This window comes from Cnephaeus nilssonii (assembly GCF_951640355.1).
Source record: "Cnephaeus nilssonii genome assembly, chromosome: 6".
Taxonomy (NCBI): domain Eukaryota; kingdom Metazoa; phylum Chordata; class Mammalia; order Chiroptera; family Vespertilionidae; genus Cnephaeus; species Cnephaeus nilssonii.
Window position 1 is genome coordinate 75,561,942 of NC_137077.1, and position 21,575 is coordinate 75,583,516.

The following is a 21,575-nucleotide window of genomic DNA, read 5'->3' on the forward strand; positions in this document are numbered from 1 at the left end:
GGGAGGTTTAGCTGTTTCCTTCTACAAAACACGAGGTCTCTGCCCTGCTCTGCCTCCATCTCCATTCCCACTACCCATCAAAACAGCCTGTTCTTTACAGTTTTCAGTATAAACATAGTAATCAAGAGTACATGCACTGTGCAGACAGGCCAGGTCCTCCTCCCAAACTTAAGTCACCCCCTCCCTGGGCAGAAAAGCAGACACCATGTTATGCTGAGGGTGCCCTCCACAAGGAAGGAAACAACAGGAATGGGAAGCTGAGTGTGACTCCCCCATCAGTAATAATATACAGGTAACGTAACTACTCTTCACACTTTTAAATTCACCCTAAGTTTTGTTCCCTTTGTAATTTTCTTCATGCTGTCACCTCTAATTCTCTTCTCATTCTGGAAGGCTTTTCTCACATGCCATCTCATCCATGAAACTTTCCCTGATGTCTTCAATGAGATGAAACCTCTCTTCTGAGGCCTGGGTCCAATGCTTTGCAAAGTGTGGTCTACAGACCAACCACAACAGAATGTCTTAATAGTTGTTAAAATATGTCTTACCGAGCGCATCTATGCTATCCAAATCTGGGGGCAGGGCCCTCGAATGTGCATTGTGAGCTCTCTACGAGATTCTCTGGTGCACTCAAGTCCGAGTCTTTGTTTTGTACCTGATCATTACTGGTTACTTTTTGTCCTATAACCTTACTTGGCATTTGCTCTAGAACAGTGGTCGGCAAACTCATTAGTCAACAGAGCCAAATATCAACAGGACAACGATTGAAATTTCTTTTGAGAGCCAAATTTTTTAAACTTAAACTTCTTCTAACGCCACTTCTTCAAAATAGACTCGCCCAGGCCGTGGTATTTTGTGGAAGAGCCACACTCAAGGGGCCAAAGAGCCGCAGTTTGCTGACCACAGCTCTATAAGATCCTTGGAGAATCTTTTTTTTTTTTTTTTTTAATGAGTAACTCCTTAACCTGGACCTTGCATATATAGCAACTGCTCAACAAACCTGTTAAAATAAACTTAATTTTTACTCTCAAAAGGACTAGATCTCCTATGTTTTGTCCTACCCTGATAAAGTGTCTAGAAGTAAAACACAAGCAAAATCATTATAAAGGAATTAAAATATTTTACTCTATAATGTACTGTCTTCACTAATGTAGCCAAATGTAGGTTTTCTGAGTTACTTTAAATGCAATATTATGCACTGAAAATTTTTAAGCATTGTTTTTCACTGCAATTAAAGATTGCCTTTCTTTAATAAGTTGCTTCCTCAGCATCTATTACACTTTTAAATGCGGAGTGATCAGTAGAATGCAAGGACTCCTCAAACCTTAATGCAATTTCAGGCTGTATCTCTTATTATTTTATAGACTTTATTATGCAATGTTTTACAAATATCATAAAAATGATGACAGTGAAGGCTTTCTTATTTTGCAAAGATTGCAAGGAGGCAGGAGCAGCAGTATTTCAGCACTGTGTCTCGGTTCACAAGTATACACAGAGATAACAGAGTAATGTTCCAATGACAATGTCTTACACAATAACTTGATCTGGACAGCTTAATTATTGGTGTGACACTGCCAAGTTCCTAAGATCTTACACTAATAAGCTATGTATTCCCACTTTGGGAATGTTTATAAGTATCAGGCTTTCTGTGTTTTTACACCAAACTCTGCTTTTTGAATGCCCCATAGTTAAATGGTGGGGACAGAAGATATCGCGTAGCGTGTTCTCAGGTTTCTAGAAAGCCCACTCCCCTATAACATGTGCTTAAGTCTAAAAATAAATAAATAAAAACGTCCAAGGAGAATCACTGCCTCCATTATTAAAATGAATTTTAAAGCCGTAACAGTTGTTTACTAAATTGAAAATTTTCATTGAAATGCTCCATTGAAAGCTCTGCTCCATTTTAAAAACATTTTTATTTCATCTGAATTTATGTGGTGCAAAAGTACTATCACCCAAATAGCGGGTTCTTTCAGTCATTCAAGCAACCCTTCATTCAGGGGCAAATAAATAGAAAGCAAATGATATTATGCAGAGTATATGTAGAAAATTTTCCTTTATATAAATGAACACAAATTTTTGGACATTTTGAATTTAGTATAGCTTAGCAATCCAGTTTATATTGACAAACCTAGTGAACTGTTAGGAAGTACATTACATATACAAAAGAACTCAATAGGCAGCAGGTATTTTAACCCTTGATTTAATATAAAGTGTCTGATTTAATTGTTTTCTTGTATTTTTTTTAGAAGATACTCCATCTGTAAATTTAAGTTTGGTTGGCCCTTTTTAGTCTTTTTGCTCAATATTTTAAACATTTCCATTTTCTTCTTTTTGTAGAGTCTTTGAGCTTCTTCTCTCTCTTGCTTTCTCCTCTCAAATTCCTGAAATTAACATATGTAATTTTCATTAGTAACAAACAGTAAATATAGTTCCAAAATTGTGTTGAAACAGGTATCACCATGCTAAAACTTTAGGTCTGTCTCTTTTATTTTCAAAATATTAAGTGTCTCTTATTTTCAAATGTTAAATGTTAAGGCAAAGAGTATGCACTATAATATATGCTATTACATAAAGTTATTAAATAATTTTAATTATCTGTATGCAAATAAAGTCAGAGCACAAAAGGCATCTTTATGAAATGATTTCATCATTTAACTAGAACCACTGAAGAGTTAAAAGTGACTTTATCTAGTCATGTAACACTAAAACCTTCATTTCCAGAATATCTCATATTCTTTTTAATTTGCCACCTGACAGATTTAATTCCAGAAAAATGTTTGGTTACATACCATATATGTGTAAAACACTGTGCTAGGCATTATGATTTTTAAGCATTTAAGAATGATCATGCTCATTTTATTTGCTAAGAGAAAGACTCAAGTTCATTCGAGTCTAAGGAAAATGATTGTTATATAGTGTATAGATCCAAAAAGCACTACTTAAAATGCACTATAACATTTACTAAATCAAATATAAAAGTTAAAACAAATGTTCTTTAATAATGCAATATATGGACTGTTTTTCAATTTCCCCTGTAACACATATAGCCCCCAAATGACAGCCTTACATTTGTATGGTCACTCATATTTAACCAAGTATTTTCAAATACATCATAGTACATTTCATTCTTTAAAAGTGTTATCTAGATTTTTTATCTTCATCTTACAGACAAGGAGCTGATGCTCAGTGATATGGATAGTGATTTGCCCCAAATTCCAAATAACTGGTACAGCAAAGTCTCATATCCAGATCTTGTGAATTCAAAGTCTGAGCAATTCTCCGTTATGCTACGCCACTATCACTTAAACTTGTTCTTACATGGTACGGTACCTCATTTATTTTAAAAAGCACATCAAGATCTGGAACTTATTTGTGGGAATTTAGGTATGTGGAGTTTCACTAAACAAAGTAAAAGGAAAGTAGTCTTTTGGGTTCTTATTTAATTAATGTTCTTAATTTTGATTTCTCATAAGTAATGATGCTGGGTATTAACATTTGAAATCTAAAAGACTGTCAATTTTCATAATTATAAAGTCCTAGCATTTATCTATGTAAAGAAAATTTTAAGACATTAAATGTTTTACAGTACAATGGTCCTTACTGTACTTCATCTGGTATACTGTTTCCCAAGGTGGCAGATATCAGATGCTTGGTTAGGAAAAAGCAGAAAGTAACAAGCTATGAAACAAAGGTCCACTATTTCCATGGTGAAATGTTTCTGCTTCATCCTAGTCTGCCGCGAGTTTACGAATAATCATAAAATTTTAGATGTGAAACTTCCAGAAATTCCCAAATTCTAAAGCTAAAACACAAAAAAATTCTAAATCAGTGCCATCACTGATATGCTATTCTTTTTAAAGTGCTAAATTAATAAAGCTTCAATACAAAAACTCAAAGTTAATCAGATTAAACAAAAGGCCGATTTTGTTGAAGTTGTAGATAATTTTGTTTTCCTCATTAGAAAAAGTCTATTCTAATTGTGGGTTTCTGAATGATTACAGAGAGTGGTAATGTTTTGCTAAGTTAATGTCATAGATTTTTTATTTTATTTTTGAGAGAGGAAGAGAGGAAAGGAGGGAGGGAGGGAGGGAAGAAGGGAGGAAGGGAAAGAAGAAGGGAGGGAGGGACATCAATATGTTGTTCCACTTATTTATGCATTCAGTGGTTGTTTGTTGTATGTGCTCTGACTGGGGATCGAACCTGCAACCTTAGTGTATCGGGATGACACTCCAACCAACTGAACTACCTGGCCAGGGCTCTAGTAGGCTTTTCAATTAGCAAGACTAACTCTTTATAGTAAAGAAATACTGTATTCACTTCCCCTCTGGCTTTTACTTGCTTCAATGTAAAATTATGCAAGTAATCTATATTTTTCTTACATCAGTGGTTCTCAAATTTTATTATTCATAAGAATCTCTTGAGGTACTTGTTAAAAGTGCCAGTTCCTAGACCAAACTCTTAGTAAACATTATCCCAGAAGCTCCTATCATTAACCTCTACGCAGTATCTTTAAAATTCTATTTCTGACCACCTTTCAAGGATAATATAAACAATCAAGGAATCTGAATATGTTAAAATTCTCCAACTCTGATCATATATTCAACAAATGTTTATAGAGGGCATACTATGTTCCCCACACTAAGAAACACAGATTATATATACATTTAGCATAAATAGGAATCTGAATATTTTTAAAGATCTTACTTGTTTCTTAGCAGCACGCTTAGCTTGTACCCGTTCATATTCTTCTTGTGCTTTTTGATTTGATGTTTTCTTTTTATTTTTCTTTGGAATAGTAATGAAGCTTTATAAGATAAAGAAAAATAAGTTGTAAAGATTAAAAACAATATAACCAAAATTATGACAAGTATGTCAAATATAGTATTTGTATATTAAAATCTCACTAATGCAAATTAATAGAAGGGGGAAGAGATAAGAGGAAAGAAAGAGGACATTAATCTTATTGATAAAATATATAAATAACAGTATTAAAAATATAGTTATAGCTTTCAAGATAGATTACAAGGGGTAACTGGAGAATCTTGGAGAAATATTTCAACCAGGGAAAATACAGAAAGATTTGAAAGATCCTAGAATGTAAAAAAACAAACAAACAAACAACACACACACACACACACACACATTAAAAAACACAACAGGAAACCAGCATATGAATGGCAGGAATGACAGACTGAAGAAGGCATTAAATTGAAGGTCATAACGGAAGTTGTAGGTGGATATGAACTTTAATCCCAAAGTTCTTTGACCACTTCATCTCTATTCCACTTCACCTACTTGTTCATAAATGACCACAAGTCCACTTAGAACTATTCTATCTTTTGTTTTTTTCCCCTCACTTGAGGATATTTTTTCCATTGTTTTTCAGAGATAGAAGGAAGGAAGGAGGGGAGGAAGAAAGGAGGGAGGGATAGAGAGAGAGGGGGGAGACGGGGGGGGGGGAGGTGGGAGGTGGGAAGAGAGATTGGCTATCTCCCATAGGCACCCCTGGGTCGGACAGTGAACCACAAAGTGCCCTTGATTGGGAATGGAACTCATGACCCTTATGCAGTGATGGCGAACCTATGACATGCGTATCAGCACTGACACGCGTAGCCATTTCTGATGACACGCGGCCACTGAGGCGGCCGCATGCCGAGGATGAAACATTTGCTGCTCCTGAGGATGAAACATTTGCGAAATAATGTTTTTTCCTCAAAGTGACACACTACCCGAGTTACGCTCAGTTTTTTGGCGAAGTTTGACACACCAAGCTCAAAAGGTTGCCCATCACTGTAGGGCCTTATGTGTGTGGGGCGACACTCCAACCACTGGTCCACACTGGCCAGGGTGAACTATTCTATCTTGAAGTACTCCTCATGTCTCTGAAGGTATCCCACCCTGTCACAGATAATTCAACCACTTAGACCCAGACTCCATCCATTTCCTCAGGCTATCTGATTCATTAATAACCTTCCTTTTTCCTGTTTCTCAACTTTTCACTATACCAACTTCATAAACATAGTATAAAATATTTCAGTAGCTACCTTCTTAAAGTAAACAAATGCACTAATTATCCATCACCAAACTCTAGATCCTTTTCTAACTACCAATCTCTTATTCCTCATCCTTTCGTGGTCAAGTATCTAGAAAGAATAGTGCCTAGACTAAGATAGGCACTTCATATTCACTCAACTCTCTAATCTGATTTCTGCTCTCACATTGTAATCAAACTACCCATGCCAAAACAGTAATGGCCTTCTAACCAAATATGATGATCAAGTCAATGGGCACTTTTCCGTTTCACTTAATTGACCACTAACTACTTTTGAAAATTCCATTCCGTTAGTTTTGGTGACATCCTTTCGCCCTGATCCTTTCTAACTGCTCCTTCCCAGTGTGCTATGCTAGAGCCTCTTTCTCTTTCTAACCCCAGGTTTCCCCCCAAGTGTTTCTCTCTTTGGTCCCCATGTTCTTCTTGGATAATCATATCCATGACCATGGCTTTGGATGCTACATGTAAGGGTAAACATTTCATCAGGGATATCTATTGAAAATCTTCTTTACTAGGTCACTAATAACTGCCTAGAGCACAAACCCAGAAGACCTGCTCTCCGTCTTGTTTTCTTGGACTTTATAGTATTTGAGTTGACCAATCCCTACTCTGCACAATTTTCCTATATTGACAAACCTGTCACTGTATTATTCCCCTCCTTATCCAATTAAGGCAGTTCTATTTAACTTCTTCAGTGACAACATTTCCCTTCAAAATAAGAAATCTTTAAAAATACTATTTTAACCAAAGAATTTTGTGTCATGATTAAACTCTCCTCACTTCAATTATCACTGGAAATGATTCATTCCTCCATTTCTAGTGCTATTTTTTTTTGCCAACCTTTATACCCATTGATGGACAAACCTACTGAAAAGCTGAATTTTTAGTGTCTCTGTCTTCATCCCCAACTACACTCTTTCCTGGGGTCCAAGTTCCTATTATGTTTAGCACAAATAGCTCCAATTTGAAAGGACAGAATTTTAGTGAAGTTAAAGGTTATGGTCCCAAGTAACACCTAGCTTCTCTGCAAGCTTAGGTTTTAGTATCTTTTTTTAACTTGAGATATGTGCAGAGAAAGCTTTATAAGTTAGCATTTATAAAACCAAAGTGTATGGTGCTATGCTGTTTCTTTTTGAATTGATACTAAATCCACATCCTGTGGGGGGGGAAATCTGGATTAATAATAGTAGTAGCAGCAGTAGTAGCTAACACGTGGTACTTCTCATGTACCATATACTTTTTAAAGTACTTTATAACAAATGAACTCTTTTAGTATTTACAATGTCACGATAGGTCAGGGACACCGGAGTCTGATAATAATTCATTCTGGAGAGGTACAACATGGCTACTCTGAATTAAATACTTATTATTATAATTTCCATTTTAGAGAAGTCCAGCTCGAGTCCATTCATGCTGTTAACCACCAAACTATACCTCTCAAAAACTAGTTTTTAAAAAAACATATATTAACAACAGGCATTAACCATAGTCCAAGTAAGTTAAATGTACTTGAAAGGCTGAAATCTAAAACCCAGATATTTTAATACCCATTCCATTACTTCTTCAATTAAGCTAACCTCGCCTAATTCAGTCATTTAAGATGGAAAAAGAGCGCCTCCATGAAAAAATTATCGCCTAATTACACTGTGGCTTCTAAAATGCCTCAATAACAATTCCAATTTCTACATAAATTGTCTAATTTCATAAAATACTACTTAAACTTAAAACAAAGGATTTCAAAATAAGAAAAATACATACTTTACCCTTTCTTCTTTACATTGTTCTTCTGGCTGAGGCTGGTCAATGCTACAATGTTCTTCAGACAAAGCCTGGTCAATGTTACATTGTTCTGTTGGCAAAGCCTGATTAACCTGTTCTTCTGACAAAGGCTGCTCAACCTTTCTCCGCTGCTTCCTGAGTCTTTCCTCTTCAGCTAAATAAAGATGTTTCAGATGATCGGGATATCGATCTCTGAACTGGGATTCCTGTGAGGTTTGAGCCTTGTTTTTCCGCCATAGCAATTTCTTGTAATTTTGCTGAATCTTCAATTTTCTTCGAAATGCAAAGCCTTGTCCTACATTGAAGAACATAAATCGTTAATTGTTTTCTCAGAAAATAAGTGGCATGAAAAAATGTAGGTGTGACTTTTCCATCATCATATTCAGATGCTAGAATTACTTTGTTTTGCTTTGAAAGGTCATTTCAAGAAAACAAGTTTAAACTAACGGAGTGAACAGTATGCTGATCCTTTGCAAAAGACCAGGCAAACTTAGTCATGCAGACACTTCAGGCAAGAATCTCAACTAAGGCAAAATGACTAGAGCGTTGCACGACTCCAGTTTATTGCACTCACAAATCAAAACAAATTCCTTAATTCATCTAAAAGACTTCATCTAGGTCTTCAATAAATACTTAAAAAATACAGCTCACAACTATTATTTTTACCTTAGAGAAACTACTGTACGACTTACTTTTAAAAGTAACTCAACACAAAAGAGAGAAGATGGTGCATGACATTCTGAACAGCTACCTGACTTTAAGATGTATGCATTCCAAACGAGATCTGAGGGAACTTTCAGACAACAGGACAATCTGACAAACACAAACCAAAGCCAAGGAAAGGAAGATCGGTAAAAGAAGACTGGAGGGCTCTGGGTTATTTGTAATCAGCAAGGGTATGGGGCAGATCTCTGGCCCGATCCTCCTTACTATCCTTTTCCGTAATACATGCACCAAGGTATACACATAACACGTCCACAAATGGCACCGTGGATGCTCTCTGCTTACGCTTTCGTGGGGTAAATATGGAGGAAGAGTTCTCAACAAGAACGGAGATTTAAGTGGGGGAAGATGACGAAAGACGGCCATCGACCCTGCCTCGTCTTCCCAGCCGGAGCCGAGACCCCCAAGGCTTCAGCTGGCTTAGGAATGCCTCCCTCCGCCCCAGGGAGCGCCTGGTCCAGTTCCTGAATCTGCTTCCCTGCACCGCGGGGTCGCGTCCTCTGGGCTCAGAGGCCTGGGGACTTGGAAGGCCGCCTTCTTACATACCCTCGCGAACGCTCCCCACGAAGGCCTGCAGGTGGTTAGGTCGCCACGTCCTCTGTTTCACATTCTTATTCTTGAATCCGACCGGAGAAAACCCTTCGCCAGGCGTCCCAAAACTCCCCTTCCGCCGCCCCGGTGCCGGCCTCATGGGCGCCATGGCAGACCCAGCGCGTCGCCGGAAAAAAATCACCAAGGTCGCTGTCAAAGTACGTCACCAGGCGGAAGCAATCCATCGCCCAACTGCAGTGTTAGATCGGAGCTCGACTGATCCGGCCTGTGCGACTTCCAGCGGAGCCCCCGCCTCGCGACCCCGTGGGCGCCACCTACAGCTCGGGCGGGGGAGCGTCATGGCGGCTTCCAGCCCGCTGCCGGTGGCCCCGGACTTGCCCACGTTGCGTGCCAAGCTGCAGGGGCTGCTGCGGTTCCTGAGGCAAGCCCTGCCCATTTCCGATGCACATACAGTGGACTTCTACACGGAGTCCGTGTGGGAGCAACTGGTCGACTTGCCTCCGGAGACTGTGCTGGAGGTGCTGAGGGCGACGGCGGAGGACCGGACCGCGGAGGCGCGCCCCCTGGCGGAGGCCGAGGGAGGAGCAGGTGAACGGCGGCGGGAGGGGCGGGCAGGGAGGCGGAGAGGAGGTTCCGCCCCGCGAAGCGCGCCCTCCAGCGGCCGCCGGGCGGAATCGCGCGAAAACCGGGGGCGGGCCTGGGCGGGGCCCGCGAGGCCGGCCTTGGGGGCCGCCGAGGTGGGGCGGGGACACCGTCCCGGAACCTCCTTTTCGTCCCCGGGTGCTAGTGTGTTTCCACAATCTAAAGAGAACTGGAGACCGGCAGGGGAGTCCGTTCATTTAGTAACTCGGTGACCGGGAGGAAACGGGGAACAGGTTCTCACCGAGCCTGTGGGTTCCTGGTGGAAACACGGCAGAAGGACACCCACACTTAAAACGTCAAGATAATGTCAAACGATGATGACGGGGAGAAGAAAATGAAACCTGGCACCGGTGACCGCAGCTGTGGAGGAGGCTGCTCGAACCTCGGTGGCCGGGAGCGGGGAGGGCGCCGGCCCACAGGGAGCCCGGGAGGGGGCGCTGCGGCCGGAGAGCGGGGCCGACCCGGTTCGGGCGGAGGCTGGCGCCGGTGCCGGGCCGCCCCGGGCCTGGGAGGCGGGCGGGAGCCGGATCGCCTGGGAGGGTGTTGGCTCGTAAGCGGGATAGGAAACTTTGGAGCCCTTTAGTCAATATAGTGACCTAACGTGACAACTCTGATGATTGTTTGAAGAACAGACTAGTGGGGCCAAAGCTGAGAGGCCGGTCCGAAGACCATTTCAGTAGCACAAGAAAGAGATGGTTATATCGTGGCCTAGGATGGCAGCAGCGAAGACCTGGAATATTTATTAGTTCATTTGAAAATTGTTTATAAAGTACCTAGGATGTGCCATGAACTTTGGTAGGCTGTGGGTTTTGTTTTTGTTTTGTTTTTTACCCTCAAGAAACTTAGATTCAACCAAGGCTAGTGTATTTTGGAAGCAGGATGATGAGAGGACCCGAACAGGCTCCTGGGCTCGCTCCTGCTTTGCTTCCAGGTGCTCCCGACCTTGCCCCTGCGAGTGAACCTTGGGCATTGGGCATTCTCTGAGTGCACAGCCCCACTAGAGGAGCCGCCTATACTAGGACGTGGTAAATATTGGTTTCTTTCTCAGTCACAGTTTACTGTTGACAAAGCTAGGCATGTCTTCAGTTTGCTCTCCTGATAGCCACTACTTCTGATAATGTGGCAAGTTACACGTCAAAAGGGCAGAGACCACGTCTTTCCTGTAAACAGCTGTATTCCCAGGAACTAGCCAAATCCCTGGCATGCATTAAATGCTCCATGAATATTTGTTACGTGAACGAATTAATGAATGACTCATGGCAGCTTCCCCCCCCCCCCCCCCCAAGAGAAAAGAAACTACCTTTAAATGTAAAGCCCGAGACTTTCCTATGGCTTTAACTTTGTCTTCATGCAATGGAAGAATTAGGTTGTCTTACATATTCCAATCATAACAATAGGATTCATTAATGTTTATTATTTAGTCTGCAGTGTACTACTAGTAAGTGCTTTCTTGCACATTTTCTCTTTTAATCTTCCCAGCAGCCTTGCGGGATGGGTTCTGTTTCTCCCAAGTTATGAAATTGCAAGTTGAGTTAATTTGTCAAGGGCCCAGCTCTTCATGGGGTTTCAAACTTCTGACTCCAGAGTCTGAGCTCTTTGCCACCATGATAAAACTATAGTCTGACTTATTTAGGGATGAATTCCAAAGGCCATTATTATCAAAACCAGTGCTTTTTATGACATTAATACATTTCTTAACTTTAGCTTTGTTTTTATTGTTTCCCCTTCAAAGATGGAAGAATTGTCTTGTTCACTGCTGTATACTTATTGCCTAGAAGAGTGCCTGGTCAGATTAGGTGGTTAGTAAATATTTGGCAAGTAAGTAAATGAATGAATAAAGGACATCACTTGTTTAGGCTAGGGATAAAATTCTAACATCTTTTGGGAAAACCTTACAATCAATTTTGTATCTATCCAACAAAAAATGGAATCTGGACTCAGTTGTTCACCTTTGAAATATCTTTGGCCCTGGAAACAAAATACTTAATTTTACAGATGGCCAGTTGCCTCTAGTGTTAAAAAGAATGAATTTTTACAATTTATGCTTGTAAGGAATATTAATTTCTGTTTCTGTAGAGATTATTTGAAGATGGGCATTTTCTCCATTCCTATTTGCAGTCTGTTGTTTGTGTCAGAGAAGAGCAGTGGAATCCTTTGACCAGATTTGTACTTAAGAATTGTTAGTTCCTATGGACAGTATAATTTAACAGTTAAAATTTTAGACGTTTGTGTCTGATAGGGTTCAAACGCCAGTGCGACCACTTACCAGCTGTGTGACCTTGGGGAAGTTAATTCATTCAACAATGAGTGTCTCCTGTGGGCCAGCACTATCTAGGAGCTGGGGAAATAGCAGTAAAGAAAACAAACAAAAATCCTCACCTTCATCTTGCCTGCATTCTAGAGGGAAGAGTTAGACTCCTCCCTCTCACTCCCCAAAAAAAGTGCCACAGAGAAAAATTAAGTAGAGAGAGTAGGTAAGGCTAAGTGCAGGAGGAAAGTATGTTTGCAATTTTAAATAGATTGTTTCAGCAAGACCTCATGGAGATGACCCTGGAAAAAAATCTAAATAAGGGGGAAAATGAGTCATGAAGCTGCCTGGAGGGAAAGCAGGCCAGATAACGAGAACAGGGAGCGCAAAGGCCCTGGGGTGGGAGCCTGCGTGGTGTGTTTCAGGAGCAGCACGGAGACTGGAGCAGCTTTCCATCCGGGACTCACAAGAAGTATGGTTTTCTGCTGGTTTTGTATGAGGAGTTAGAAATAAACACAGTTCCCGGAGCTGCAGCCTGCTAATGCACGGTGTTTGGAAGTGCACTAACAGATGTTTGGCACAATCATTTGGTGTTTTATGAGAACAAGTTGTTTCTGAAATCCTCAGTGTAGCCATTTCAGTAGATTTCTCTTGCCAGGTAATCTTTGGGCCCAGTCAGAGTACTGAAAGTGTCTTCTCCTCAGTTCAACTAAAAAGACCTAGCAAAAAAACCACACACACACAAAAAAACACAAACTTGATTCTCCAAAATAAAAAAGAAAGATGTTTAAAATAGCTATATTTCAGAGACATAAATTATGGGTGTTATAGATTGAATTGTGTCCTTTCAAAATGTGTATGTTGAAGCTCTAATCAACAATGTGACTGTATTTGGATATGGGGCCTTTAAGGAGGTAATTAATGTTTAATGAGGTCATGTGGGTGAATCCAATAGGAAGAGGACGAGACACTAGGAGGGCATACACTGGCAAAAAACTGTGTGAGGATACAGGGAGAAGGCAGCCATCTAAAAGCCAAGAAGAGAGGCTTCACCAGAAATCTACTCTGGCAGCATTTTGATCTTGGACTTTCAGGTTCCAGAACTGTGAGAAAGAACATATATTTGTTGTTTAAGCCACCTAGTCTGCGACAGCCTGAGCCATAGTTCAATAGGCTTTGCACGCACTACCTGGATTCAAATCCTGGATCCCAAACTTATTAGCTTTGTTAACTTGGGCTTTAATTCTCTGTGCCTCCGTTCCTCATCTGTAAAATGGGGATAATTATAGTACCTACGTGGTGGAGTACCATGAAAGTTAAATGAGTTAATGCATAGAAAGGGTTGCGAATATGCCTAACGAATAGCAGCACTTAATCCATTCATGTATTTGGTGTTCATTTTGCACCATCTACCTGCCAGGTCCTGTTCTAGGCCCTACAATTACGGTGTTGAACACAACAAAGTTCCTGTCCACATGGAGCTGATGTTTACTGGTAGTGAGGGTAGATACATAGTCAACTCTGTACATAATATCACGCAGCAGTAAATACAGCGACTAAAAGCATGACAGGCATGGGGAAGTGAAAGATGATGGTGTGGTGGAGAGAAATGCTATTTTAGGTACAGTGATCGTGATCAGGAAGTCTTATCTATCGAGGCAGAATTTGAACAGAGACATGAAGAAAGTGAGAGAGCCAGTCGTGTAGTTGTCTGAAGGAAGAGTGCTTCGGCCCTAGTGAAGAGCAGGTGCCCACCTGGGGCATGCTGGGCGTGCTGGGAACCCAGCAGAGCTGTCAGGCTAGACCGGTAAGCGATGAGGTTTGAGAGGTGAGCTGGGCAACTTCATGTAGGACTTGTAGGCCACACTGAGGGCTTGGCTTTTACTCCGACTAGCGTGGAAAGCTCTTTAAGGATTTTGTGGCGTGATATGTGATTTATGTTTCAAAGGGATGACTTTGACTTCTGTGTGGAGAGAAGGCTATTGAAGGTAAGGCAGGAAGCAAGAAGACAAGATACGTAGAGGCTATTAAAATAGTCCAAGGAGACTTCAGGTAATGGCAGCTCGAAGAGGTCAGGCAATTTCTTTACTAGATAACAAGATAAATTCTGGCCAGGTTCCTCTTGGTGAGCATCTGTATAATTAATTTACTATATTTTAACTGAACAACACAGAAAGTATATGCCCATGATAGATTATTACTTTGTGGAGCTTTCTCTTACATTGTGTTTCTTTCGTTTAATAGATTAAATTTCTTTTTGGCCATTCTTGGTAGTTTTTGTTGGTTGTGGTGATGGTGGTGACTGTGGTGTATTGAAATGGCGCTCACCTGTAATTTGGAACACATGGAGCCAGGAAGCATGTTGGAAATAAAAAGGGAGAATAGAGAAAGTATTAGTGACATCTGTTTTGCTCTGTGTATTTAACCTTAATTCATTCACTTTCCTCATGTAATTTATCCTGAACTCTGTTTATTCCTTTTTTAGTTTTTCCTGGGTTGCTACTGAAATTATAAGTAAGGATGAGCAGAAATGCAAACAAATCTGCAGAAACCCATAATAATTTGTCATCATACTTTGTTTATTTGATTTATAGAAAGTGCTGTCATATTTTTTAGATGAGTCCATTTAGAATTTAATTTATATTCTAGTTCTCAATGGTAATTCCCCCACTTATGTTCTCCACCCCTCCCCATAACTTTCAATCATTAAAAAGTTCAGTAAAACAAAATTCATGGACAGTACTCTCATCTATGGCATTTTTTCCCCTCATTCTACTTAAATGACACTTTTGTTTAGCCAATCAGAATAAATTTGAATACCTTCTATTTGTTTAGATATCGATTTATGTTGTTGTTTGTTTAAATATGTCACATCATTAACATTTCACTGCAAGCTTGCAGTTATAGTAATCTAGCTTCGTGATTTATCATAATTTAGATTTCTTCCCTGATTTATAAAGAAAGAAAAAAAACTTGCCTACATGGCTTCATGACTACTAGTGTTTATATTTCTTTTATTTTTCTCATCTCATCACCTCAGTGGCTCCTCTATAAAGGGTATTAACATTCTTCCTGTTACTCAGGCTTATTTCTTCGTCCATTTCTCTTGGATCTGCTGCTGCTTATTTCCACAACATATAGTTTGGCCCCGCCTTTCTTCATTTTGCAACAGAATTTTAGCAATAACTCAGAGCTCTTATTCTTGCCTCCAGACCCTATTTTTCAATTGCTTTTTCATTCAAACTTGATCTCCAGTTATCTTTCAAAATCATAGTTCTGCTCTTGTCATTCCTCTGCTCAAAAACCATCATCTAGGTCTCCATTTTGTACAAATTAAAATTCTTTACCTTCTGCCCTTATTTACTATCACCTCTCTACCTGGAACCTCCCACTATTAATGAAAGCAAATAGGAGGCAACATAGAAAGGATATGGGTCTTGTGGTTATCATGTATAGATTTGAATCCTTGTTCTGATGCTTTAGTGCTATGTAATCTTGTGTAAATTAGTTAAGCTTTTGAGCCTCAGTTTTTTTATTTGAAAAAATAGGAATCAATTCTGGCCTGAATAGGTTATATAGAAGTAAATGAGATAGATGTTAAAACCTACTCATATAAGTGAGTCCGCATAATAAATGTTAGTCACCTTCTTTATATTCCGCTCCTGTCCGGTAGAGGCAGAAGCCCAGAGTCAGAGACCTGCTTCTTTCCATCTCTAACTCTGACTAGCTGCATATCTTGCACAGGACATTTAGCTGTAGGCCTCAGTTTTCTCATTTAAGAAGTAACTGCCTAGGGTGTTCATCAATAGCTGAGGTGGAAAAATAGCCAACCTCAGTCTCACATGGCTTATAAACATGTCTTGCATGACCAATACGTTTACATTTTTTAATATTTTAGGAAGCATTTCAAAATTCACACACACAAATCTGGATTTACAGCTTCTTTTGAAAAAAAAAATTTTAAATCTGACTACTTTGTTTATAGCTCCCTTTACTGGGTGTATCCTCTTCCCCTACCTAACTTCACACACTGAAATAATCTTCCTGACCCCAAAAAGACTATGGCTCTTGGTTTGTGGGTGTCAGTCAGTTTCCTTATACCCCTTGAAAATGAATTCAGGAGTTTGCTTCACATTTTCAAAGCAGAATAAAAATGAAAATAGTTATGGATCATTTGACAAAAAGATACCTAGGGTTGCTTCCGGTACTCAAATCCTATGAAAATATAATGATTTAAAGTTTTCAATCTCCATACCTTAATAATCCCTAATCCCTAATATTAAAGCCATAATCATGTTGAGGGCCTGTATCAACTGGTATCTTGGGATGAAATACCTATGGCAAGTTGTTATTGGGTCAGCCAAATTGATAAAGGATTGAACTTCTTACATGATCCAACTCTAGATAAACTTTAATCAGGGAGGTGGCTGGAATAATTTGATGTCAGTTCTCAATTTTTAAAATGTGTCTTCAACTAGAGTTGAAGAGAGGGAATATGAGGGAGTAGTATAGCATTATCAATGCTTTTTTAACCATTCTCTTTCTACACATATACTTCAGCTGCCTTGTTTCCTGATATGCCATGCATTTTTTCCCTCTGTAATTGGGTATATGCTGTATTCTTTGCCTGGAACTCTCCCACCCCATCTATTTAATACACATTTGTTTATTTCTCAGCTTCTTTCAAAGCCCAGGTAAAATTATACTAAATTAATAACCAAACTAGTCATCTACATATTCTTTTATTCCTACCTTTATTCGAGCACTTAGCACATTTTGTTATAATGATTTGTAAGCTTTGACTCTCCTAGTCTGAATTCTGGTACCTAGTGTAATCTAATAATAGACAAATATGCAAATTGACCGCACCTCCGACACACCCAGAAGCCACGCCCACAAGCCACGCCCATCATCCAATCAGAGCAAGTATGCAAATTAACCCAAACCAAGATGGCTACAGCCACAGAGAGCAAGGTTTCCTAGGTAACAGAGGAAGCCAAGCTTTCTGCCAGCAGTTGCAGGCCTAAGCCTCCACTCAAGCTACAAAGTTTCAATTATAGAAGGTAAACAAATTCAAACAAATGGCGGCAGAATGAAGCTTGAGAGAGCAGGCCAGGATTGCTGCCGGCAACAGGGGAAGCAAAGCTTTCCGCACACCCTGGCCGGGCCCACCCGCTTAAGGCAACAAAGTTTCAATTATAACCCCAACACAAATGGCTGCGGGCCTCGAGGGAGCCCCAGGCTTGGCTCTGCTCCAGGCTACAAAGTTTCAATTGTAGAAGGAAAATAAATTCCAGATACCAGGGCCTCCGCTTGCGTTGCCAGGGGGCGTGGCCCGCCTGCAAACCACCACAGGCCCCTTGCTCAGGCCGCCCCACGCCCCAAGGGAACCCCACCCTGATCAGGGACACCCTTCAGGGCAAACCAGCTGGCCCCCACCTGTGCACCAGGCCTCTATCCTATCTAATAAAAGAGTACTATGCAGATTGATCATCACTGCAACACACAATATAGCTGCCCCCATGTGGTCAAAGATCCTGCCCCCATGTGGACACAAGATGGCCACCACAAGATGGCCAGCAGGAGAGGGCAGTTGGGAGGCACCCGGCCTGCAAGGGAGGACAGTTGAGAAGGACCAGGCCTGCAAGGGAGGGCAGTTGGAGGTGATCAACCCTGCAGGAGAGGGCAGTTAGGGGTGACCAGGCCAGCAGAGGAGGGAAGTTGGGGGCAAACAGGCTGGCAGCAGAGTGGTTAGGGGGTGATCAGGCTGGCAGGCAGAAGCGGTTAGGGGTAATCAGGAAGGCAGGCAGGCAAGCAGTTGGGAGCCAGCAGTCCTGGATTGTGAGAGAGATGTCCGACTGCCCGTTTAGGCCCGATCCCAGGGATCAGTCGGACATCTCTTGAGGGGTGTCGGACATCCCTTGAGGGGTCCCAGATTGGAGAGGGTACAGGCTGGGCTGAGGGACAACCCCCCTCCGTGCACGAATTTTGTGCACCGGGCCTCTAGTATATAATAAGTGCCACAGAGTGGGCGCTCATTAAATGTTTGTTGAATTATTATGGCTAAGTAGAGAGTATATGGGCCTTCCAGGAAAGTAGAACAGTGTAAGCAAAAGAATGAAGAGATTTGGGGATAGTAAGGAACACAGAGCAAAGTATTCATCTATAATAATAAAAGGGTAATATGCTAATTAGACCTGATGACCTTCTGGACGAAGCCGGGGCTACGAGGGAAGCCCGGTCCGGGGTGCCTGCCAGCGGCCGGAGGGAAGGAAGGCCTACTCTTGTACAAATTTCTTGTGCATTGGGTCTCTAGTACAAATAAGGTTAGAAAAAATATTATAGTCAATTTCTGGAGACGGGTCTGGTAAATTGTTTGGAATCATCCTTCCTTGGGGACATGAGTTAAGATCCTTTTGTGCTAGTCTAGAGATGAACACTGTTTCTGGGGCAAGATGGAAATGGAAAGGAAGTGATGGTGATTGCCAGAGGGAAAGGAGGGTGAGAGGAGGTAGCAAAGGATAAAGGGGCAATAAATAGTGATGGAAGTGATGCTATTATAATAAACTGGTTATTATTTAACAGGAAAGGAGGAAAGGGGAGACCAAATAATAAAGGCATGCCATTTTATACAGATTTGCCAAAAAACTGCATTTAACACTCTCCATTCAAGTCTGTTCTCACTGATTAATGGGGGAAGGGACTGACAAATGCCATTTAGACACATGCTCAGGAAGGTCTGAGTGATGTGGAAAGGTACCTACCTGTCTGTCAGTCATATCTGGGAACAAATAAGTGGCCACAATGGATATTGCCACTGCAAACATGCAAAATCTAAATATACTAGAGGCCTGGTGCATGGATTCGTGCACCAGTGGGGTCCCTCGACCTGGCCTGTGGACATCCCCCGAGGGGTCCCGGATTGTGAGAGGGCGCAGGTCAGGCCAAGGGACCCCACTGATGCATGATCGGGGCCGGGGAGGGACTGCGGGAGGGCTCTAGGGCATGTCTGGCCCGTCTAGCCCAGTCCCAATTGGCTGGACCCCAGCAGCAAGCTAACCTACAGGTCAGAGCATCTACCCTCTGGTGGTCAGTGTGCATCATAGTTACCAGTCGAATGGTCACTTAGGCTTTTACATATATAGATAAACTTCTAGACAAAGAAGCCTCTCTCCCTTCTTCTCTAGCTCTTGGCTTCAGGGCACCAGGCTCCTGTGACTCCTGTTGCAGGGACACGCTCCCCTGAACCTACATGGCACTCGGGACTTTACATGGACTAATGGACTTTAATTAGCTTGGATACTAAGCCACCGCTGGCTACAACATAAAATGAAAACTCTGGACACTGGCCTTCCTTCTGGCTCTGCTGGAACCCCAACTGTACCTTTCCCAGACTGGCTTAAGGGGCAGGGGACTTTGGAACCTGAGAAATGTAACTTCACACAAATAAAACCTTTTTCCACATACCATCCTCCCATGCAAATCTTAGAAAACTCATTTTCTGAAGTTGTTGTAAGAACCTCGCTCCCAGGAGCAACAGAGGAATTCAATCCTCTGGTAACAGAAGGAGACTTAATTTGGGGTGGTGAACACACAATACAATATAAAGTTGATGTATTATAGAATTGTACACCTGAAACCTATATCATTTTAATAACCAATGTCACCCAATCAATTCAATTAAAAATAAGTAAATGGAAGTGATAGTTTAAAAAGATATTGTACAAAGAAAGTTGGAAGTCTTGGTGAATGATATTTATATAGAGTTCATAGAAATAGAGGAATCAGAGATAATTCTGAGATTTTCACTCTGGGAAGGTCTTAAAGAATAATAATGAATAATACTATTAGGAAAATTAGGAAAATCAGTAGAGGAGCTGTTTGGGGAAATAATGCATTCTGTTTTAGATATATTGAATTTGAGATAACCCAAATAGTGCATCTATGCTCACAAATGGACATGAAACTTGACATACAGCTATAGGTGATTCATAGGCCTCTAGCTTTTACACCTCAGGACAAGAGGTTGAAAGCATTATTGGTCACAGAGCTCTTTGAAGTTATCTGGATTTAGTCCAACACCTCTGCTCATTCTGCATTTTCTTCTTGTAACTTTTTGTTCTTTATTATGGTATATTTACATATTTCTAAACATTTATTTAACTCATCTTAATCAAGTGCTGAAATAGGTCCTCTGTGAGGGGACTCAGCACCAATTGTCAACTACTGAAGCTTAATTCTTCCCTCTTATTTGATTATTTAAATAAAATGGTAAAACTTAAAGTTTAGGCTAACATTTTATGTTTATTCTCTGTACAGCAGCCACCAAAGAATAAAATTGATTTGATTTTTATGAATTATGTACATTACTAATATTAAGCAAGTAAATAATAAGATCTGCTGGAGATACAGTGGGAACTAGATAGAGAAAAATATATATTTAACACAAATTCCTTTTGCATATTTCTTTACTTGGCAAATGTTATAACAAATTATGAGACAGTAGACTAGACATGCATGTATTTTGTATTAATGTTGAAATGTAAATAATGGAGTTTAGAATAAGAATAACAGAAGAAATTAAACTCAAGTTAATAAAATGCACAAAATAGTACAATTTTAAGGGAAAGTTGTGACAATTTCACTCTCTCAAATCCCTCTTTAGTAATTTAATTACAATTACAGTTTACATGGAACAAAAAGTCTTTTATGTATCTTGCCTCAATAATAAAAATCTGAAAAATCTATTTTATTCTTGAAAGCCTGGAAGTGTAGGCCCATGTCAATGTATAGAAAAGAAATACTGGTCTTCTCGGTAAGAGGTCAATGGCAGAGTTAGTTCCTAAAATACTGGCATTTGTTGAGGCACCGTGGGGAGTAGAGCCTACAGTGGGGTTGACAGTTGAAGTAGGGAAGGAAATGTCTGTGGTAGGAACAAGAGAAGAACAAGAAACTGATTTCAGAGCACTTAATGCACTGAAATGCATTCATTTTTTAAAATAGCCTTTACAATTATAACATCAATTTTTTGAAGTTTTGCAATCTGGAATTTGCTTATTTGCTAACAATCACATTGATTTATTAAATTTAAATTAACTTTTTGGATAATGTTTATTTCATTTATTAAATACTTCTAATTTTAAATTGAGTTTTGAAGTTGTTCAATTTCTAGAAATCTATTACTTGGTTTTGGTTATCTTCTGAAAATAGAAACTTTTGATCATCCTATAGCCTATATAATAAAAGCCTAATATGCTAAGTGTCAGGTCGTCCAGTCATCTGTTCAACCAATCAAAGCATAATAGCTAACGATATGCTAAGGCCGCTCAACCGCTCGCTTGACGTGCACTGACCACCAAGGGGCAGATGTTCTGACCGGTAGGTTAGCTTGATGCTGGGGTCCAGCCCATCGGGACTGAGCGAGACGGACTGGACATGCCCTGGAGCCCTCCCGTGGCCCCTCTCCAGCTGGCCAACCTTCTGCGTCCCTCCCCAGCCCTAATCGTGCACCAGTGGGGTCCCTCGGCCTGGCCTCGCAAACTGGGACCCCTCGGGGGATGTTGGAGAGCTGGTTTC

General features: G+C 40.7%; 2 protein-coding genes across 6 annotated transcripts in view; one reads left to right on the plus strand and one right to left on the minus strand.

Moving 5' to 3' along the window:
* Positions 1 to 2,187: 2,187 nt before the first annotated feature.
* Positions 2,188 to 9,264, minus strand: CCDC59 (coiled-coil domain containing 59). Its single transcript, XM_079774507.1, has 4 exons — positions 9,104 to 9,264; positions 7,814 to 8,129; positions 4,708 to 4,807; positions 2,188 to 2,384 (listed from the first exon to the last, which is right to left on the minus strand). The coding sequence occupies exons 1-4, from the start codon at positions 9,255 to 9,257 to the stop codon at positions 2,223 to 2,225; spliced, it is 732 nt and encodes a 243-aa protein (XP_079630633.1). The 5' UTR covers positions 9,258 to 9,264; the 3' UTR covers positions 2,188 to 2,222.
* A 77-nt stretch (positions 9,265 to 9,341) lies between these two features.
* METTL25 (methyltransferase like 25) overlaps positions 9,342 to 21,575 on the plus strand; it is a 107,944-nt gene continuing 95,710 nt past the window's right edge. The window contains exon 1 of one of the 5 annotated variants that reach the window (XM_079774502.1): positions 9,342 to 9,697. In XM_079774502.1, coding sequence (XP_079630628.1) covers positions 9,448 to 9,697 — 250 coding nt within the window. In that variant the 5' untranslated portion in view covers positions 9,342 to 9,447. Of the gene's footprint in view, positions 9,698 to 9,950; positions 10,777 to 13,817; positions 13,988 to 21,575 lie in introns of those variants that run through there. The other 4 variants (XM_079774506.1, XM_079774501.1, XM_079774504.1 and 1 more) reach the window with 4 other exon arrangements.